We start from the raw sequence: 6,450 nt of genomic DNA on the forward strand, positions 1-6,450 counted from the left end.
CAGTGTTAAATTCTTTCTTTTTTGTTGTCACAGCAATTAATTTCCAGAATGTTAGTGGTGGAAAGTTCATTGAAGGCATTGAAACTTTCCTCCTCCTCCTCCCTTCCTCCTACTCCTACCTCTCCTCCTCCTCTTCTCCCTCCTCTTCCTCACCCTCCTAATTTTGGTCTCACAGCTAGTTCAGGTGACTGTGGACATGAAAGCCTGTTCCAACATCTTTGCTTCCATATCATGGCACTCCAATATCTAGGCCTATTCTACATGAGAACCACCTGAGTTGCTTAGTAAGCTAGCAAAAATATTACCTGAACCTTTGACCAATTAAGTCAGACAGCCTTTAAGGTTGAGTTCAGGTTTTGTTAGGTTTTTAGGATCCTGATGATTCTATTCCAAACCAGGACTGAGAATCCAGTTTTATGCCACTATCTTACAGAATGCCAATATTTACAAATACTATTTTAATTTTAAAACTGGCTTTCATAATTTCTTTTGCCCCTGGCAGACTAACCATAGATACATAAACATTCATTGATTTTAATGTGAGGAAGATTAAAAAAAAAAAAACAAAACAAAAAATCTAGGTTGACTAGGTATCCCTAAGCATAGGCACACAAATATCCATTGATTTTAAACTAAGGATGATCATAAGAAAACAGAACAAAAAGCCATTCTCCAGTTTGACTTTCAAAATGACTTTTAAATGTACACAGTGAAATGATTTGAAAAGCTAAACTTTCAGTGAGGAGGAGGTATATAGAGTTATTTTTTTTCTGAATTAGATCTTTTAAGTGTCAGAAAGCATAAGTAGATGGACTCAGACATGAAAGATAAGTGAATCACAGAAGAGGAAAGATGAATGATGTGTTAGGAGAGTCAGACATGAAATAAAAACAGGAGGTAATGAAAACCACATTTTTGGATAGGGTTTGAAAAAAAAAGTAGAAGCTAACAAAAGATATGCATTTGGGTGTGATTGCCTTGTATATTAGTTAACATTCTCCAGAAAATCAGAAGCAAAATGAGAGAAAAGGGAATGGAGGAATGGAGAAGAAAGGGGTGGGGAGATGGAAATAAAAAGAAGAGGAGAGGGAAGGGAAGCCACGAGAATCGAAGAGTGTGCAGAGCGGTTCCAGAGAGAATGTTCCCTTGGGTAAATTCCTTCGTAAGTGGTCAAAACAGGGAGCCAATCTTTTTCTATTCAAATCCTCACCTTACTGGATGATGCTCACTGTTTTATGAAGGATTATTTGAATCCAATGGTAATTTCATACAAAAAAAAACTTTTCAAGAAACATCTAGAGTAGGTTTGTCCTAGTGAGGTTGAAATATAAAATTAGTCATCAACCCTGTTAGTTGTACTGATATCAAATTAACTCTTTCTCCTATCCATTATGATTTGGTGAAAAGAGAAAATCCTTATCTAGGTAGATCTGAAGACCAGACTCTAAAAGGAATCCATGGAGACAGCTTTGTAGACAAGAACAGTATCAAGGCTCTGGCAACCCAAACCATTATTTTGTTGTAGAACTATTTTCTTAAGATTAGAAGAGAAATTACATACATGACAGCCAAAGATGTAGAAATAATTACAGTCTTGAATATTTCAGGTGCTAAACCAATGTTAGTTACACCAAAAGAATTCCAAAGTATCTGAATCATCTGTGGGGACTTGCCACCATATCTAGATGTGATTTGAAACTCACAGCTCTTCATAAGAGCTAGTTTATATGATCTCATTTTACGTAGATGGCAGATCTGAAGAAAATTGCACTGGAAGATTTGAGACAAAAATGCACAGATGCTTTCCTCAAAAACTCAGAGTATTTGAACAGTAAGACCTTGTAAAAGGGAGCACATTCTTGTTCTGTCATGGGGAATATGTTTCCTTTTATAATAAAGACATTGTCTATGTTGATCTATTGTAATTTGTTAAGAGAAAAGGGTACAAGGTTTTTTTTTTTATAATGAGTTTTGGACAGACACTATTTTAAAAGTGATGAAAATACATCTAGTCATCGAATGGGTATATGCTTATAAAAACAGGAAATAAAGTGGCTTGTTTCACCAATATGAACTTCACTTCTAAAACGTGATAGAGTGATTTGTCTTACATACATATACATTCATACAAATTCACATGAAAGTTACCTTAGATAGTTTAGTTTTACATAATAGATAATTGCTTTGTCATTATTATAGAAGAAGCTTACACCTGTCAGAATGACTAACTTTAGTCACACAAGTGATAGCTCATGCTGATGAGGATGTGGAGCAAGGGGATCACTCCTCCATTGTTGGTGGGAGTGCAATCTTGTATAGCCACTGTCGAACTTAGTATAGTGCTTCCTCAGAAAAGTAGGAATCAATCTTCCTCAAGATCTAGCTATACTGCTTTTTGGCATATACCCAAAAGGTACTTCTTCCAATCACAAGAATGAAGTAATTAATCACAAGATCATTTACTTAACTATGTTCATAGCAGTCTTATTTATAATAGTCAGAAACTAGAAACAACCTTGGTATCCCTTAGCTGAAGAATGAATAGAGTAAAAGCGGTGCATTTACATAATGTGATATTACTCAGCTGTTAAAAATGTCATTATGAAAATTTCAGGCAAATGTATAGAATTTTATAGAAAATATTATCCTGAGTGAGATGACACAGATACAGAAAGACAAAAAAGGTATGTACCCAACTGTAAATAGGCCTTAGCTTTTAAGTTATAATCCACAGACCCAGAGAGAACTCTCGGAATACATGGAAAAAAGAGAACTCTAGGGAAATACATAGGACTCCCTAGGAAGGGAAAATAGGATAGATTACGCAGGTGGACTGGCGTGGTTAAGGACAGGATTGGAAAGGATCAGGTTGTAGGAAAAGGATGGAGGAAGAGAGTGTCAAAGAGACTGGAAAGGGGGAGATTTAGAAAGTTGTGTAGAATCCTAGTTCAGAGGAAACTTTTAGAAGTTATGATCCTAGTGGGAACTCCTACTAATGGAGAACAGAGTCTAAACTGGCCATCTTTTGCAGTCAGGCAAGGCTTCCACTGGTGTGATTGGGTGGCATTTCATTGAGTTGTTGGCCAAGGGCATCTCATGAAAATACCCAAACAACCCAGGCTAATGTGAGGAAAGAGGATGACTCTGAAAACCGACAGCGGGGTCCTATTTCTGAAGACTTCCATACAGCTCATTGAATAAAGAGGTTGAATTGGTGCTTGCATGGGGTCTTCACCTCTAAATTCTAGTGGCTTTTGTGTAAGAAAATACTCTGTAGGCTACTGAGAGAGAAACCTGGACAACCCAGCCACAAATTCTATATCAACAATAATGGAAACAACAGAAAGCTTACAAACTAATGGAAACTGAACATTTTATTATTGAATGAAAATGTGTAAAGACAGAAATTATGAATTAAATTAAAGATATTCTAGAAATCAATGAGAATGAATATTCAAAATATTTTGTTATGGTACAAAAGGAAAGCTATTCTAATAGGCAAGGTAGACTGGTGCCTACATAAAAAATTAGAGAGATACGATACTAGTAACAACAACATATCTATCTTAAATCGCTACAACAAACAGAAAAAGATCATATACAAAAGGAATAGATGGCAAGAAATCAAACTGAGGGCTAAAATCAATATAGTAGAAAGAAACACACAAAAACCAATTAATTAAATTGAGAGTTAATTTTTTGAGAAAATCTGTAAGATTGATAATCATTCAAGTTAACTAAAAGGCAAAGAGAGATTATCCACATTTAAAAAATGATAAATGAAGAGGAAAGCATAAAAAAGATATCAAGGAAATCCAGGGAATCATAAGAACATAGGTTAATAACCTCTACTCCACCAAATTTGAAAATCTTAAAGAAATAGATCATTTTCTTAATACATATCTTTTACCAAAGTTAAATCAAGCTGAGATCAGCAATTTAAACAGACTTTAAACTTCCAGTGAAATAGAAACAGTAACTCAAAGTCTATAGAAAATCCAGAGCAAAATTGTTTTACCAGACTTTCTTTGTTTTCTTTTTTAAAAAATAATATATTTAATTTTAATTTTATTGATTTTATATCTCAACTCCAGTTTCCCCTCCCTCATTTCTTCCCAGTTCTTCCCTCTACCTCTTCTTGTCCTTCTCAGTCCCCTCCTAGTCTACTGTGCTGCTTCTTGTTCTCCTCAGAAAATAGCTGACCTTGATGAATATCAAGAAGTCATGGCATATCAAGTTGCAGTAAGACTAGGCTCTTCCTCTTCTGAACAAGGTAACCCAACATAGGCAAAGGGTCTCAAAGTTAGGCAACAAAACCAGATACAGCTCTTGTGTGCATTGCTTGGAATCCCAAAGAGGACCAAGGAACATATGTGTAGAGGGCCTAGGTCAGACCTGTGCAGGCTTCCTGGCTTCTGGTTCAATCTCTGTGACCTCCTTTGGCTCCTTTAATCCTTCCTCCCATTCTTCCACAGGATTCCCCATACTCTGCCTAGTGTTCAGCTGTGGGTCTCTGCAACTTTTTCCATCCATTGCTGTGTGAAGCCTCACTGATGACAGTTGGGCTAGATACCAATCTCCTTCAGAAATGGCTAAAATTTTGACATTGGGAAATCACAAAACATTACAAAATCACATGTGACCAGGTGATGTACACTGTGGCTCTGTTGTTTTTTTCTTTGATTCAGGCACTGATGCACATCAGGTGGGAAAGGATGAAATGAAGTCTGAAGCAGATGTGTCAGCAGGATCCTGGTGTAGCAGTGAATGCCAGGGGGAGAAGGGCTCCAAAGATTTCAGTGTTACAGCTATTTTAGAAGACATTCAATAAAACAGATCTCTTTGACAATATTCAATGAAACAGCTTGTGTGCAAACACTTTATTAGGGTCGAATCAATGGCTATATATATGAACCTTTGCCATGATTGATGATTGTTTCAGCACAGTGGTATATCCCCAGTTCCAATAGTCCTTTCTATATAGATAAGGTTATGTGACCAATAACTGTATCTTCAGAGAGTCTTAACAAATAGATAAACTGGCTTCTTTTTAGTAAAAAATAAACATAAAAAAGATGTAGGTATACTTCTTTAGCGAAAGATAAGAGTTTAAACATACTTCCAGAAATAAATCTATGTAGAATTACTTTTTATAAATGTAAATATTTAAGCAGAATATATAATTGTTTGTCCTTTGTGACCTGTCCTATGCTGTACTAGTTCCATGGAGATGCCCCTTTGAAACATCAGTGTAGTGTAAGGTAATGTTGCTTGATGTCTTATCTCAGTAAGGAAACATCAACATATATTTAATTAATTTCAAAATGAAAGAATATTGCTATTGAGTCAAACTTGAAATAGAGATTCTGAAGTGTTTTAATCTACTAGACAATCAAAGAAAAATTAATGCAAATACTCTTCAAATTATTCCACAAAATACAAACCTAAGAAACATTTTCAAATTTATATCTTGAAGTTAGTTACCATTGATACCCAAGGCACAAAAGGACTCAACAAAGAAAGAGAATTACAGACCTATTTCCCTTATGAACATAGATGCAAAAAATACTCAATAAAATGCAGGCAAACCAAATTTAAAAGCCCATCAAAATTATCATCCACTATGATCAAGTCAGCTTCATTCCAGAGATAAAGGGATGACTCAACACTCTTAAATCAATGAATGCAATCCCCCATCTGAATAAACTGAAAGTAAAATAATGGCATGGTCATCTCATTAGATGTCAAAAGCTTTTGAAAAAGAAATTAGGATTCATTCATGATAAAAGTCCTGGAGATATTAGGGGCACAAGGGATATACTTCAACCAAATAAAAATGGTTTACAGAAATCTCATAACTAAATAGAGTTGAATGGAGGAAAACTTTAAGCAATTCAAGTAAAATCAAGAAAAAGACAAGGTTTTCCACTCTCTCCATACCTATTCAATATAGGATTTAAAGTCAACTGAAGGAGATAAAGAAGATTCAAATAGGAAATAAAGAAGTCAAAGTATTGTTACTTGGAGATAATATAACAATATACATGAGTGGCCCTTAAATTTCCCTAGGAAATTCCTACAGCTGATAACCACTTTCTGAAAAGTAGTTGGAAACAAAATTAACTCACAATATCATTATCTTTCTTATATACAAATGACAAATGGACTGAGAAAGATATAAGTGAAATAACAATTTTCATAATAGCTTCAAAACTATAGGAAGTAAAAAAAACAGTATAATACAAACCTTAAGAGTGAAAAAATTGAATGAGCTATCAGAAGATCAAAAGATCTCCCATATTCATGGATCAATGGGATTAATTTAGTAAGAATTGCCATCCTACCAAAGGCAATCTACAGATTCAATGTAATCCTCATTAAAATTCCAACAAAAGTTTTATTTACAGATCTTTTTTCTTTCTTTCTTTTTTATTAAATGTTTTCTTATTT

General features: G+C 34.8%; 1 protein-coding gene across 1 annotated transcript in view; it reads left to right on the forward strand.

The window, feature by feature from the left end:
• The window catches only part of LOC116094384, a 52,474-nt gene extending 47,643 nt beyond the window's left edge, over positions 1 to 4,831 (forward strand). Inside the window, exon 9 of the mRNA XM_031376188.1 lies at positions 4,689 to 4,831. Coding sequence (XP_031232048.1) covers positions 4,689 to 4,831 — 143 coding nt within the window. The remainder of the gene's footprint in view (positions 1 to 4,688) is intronic.
• Positions 4,832 to 6,450: the final 1,619 nt, after the last annotated feature.

Source organism: Mastomys coucha, unplaced genomic scaffold (genome assembly GCF_008632895.1).
Source record: "Mastomys coucha isolate ucsf_1 unplaced genomic scaffold, UCSF_Mcou_1 pScaffold16, whole genome shotgun sequence".
Classification (NCBI taxonomy): domain Eukaryota; kingdom Metazoa; phylum Chordata; class Mammalia; order Rodentia; family Muridae; genus Mastomys; species Mastomys coucha.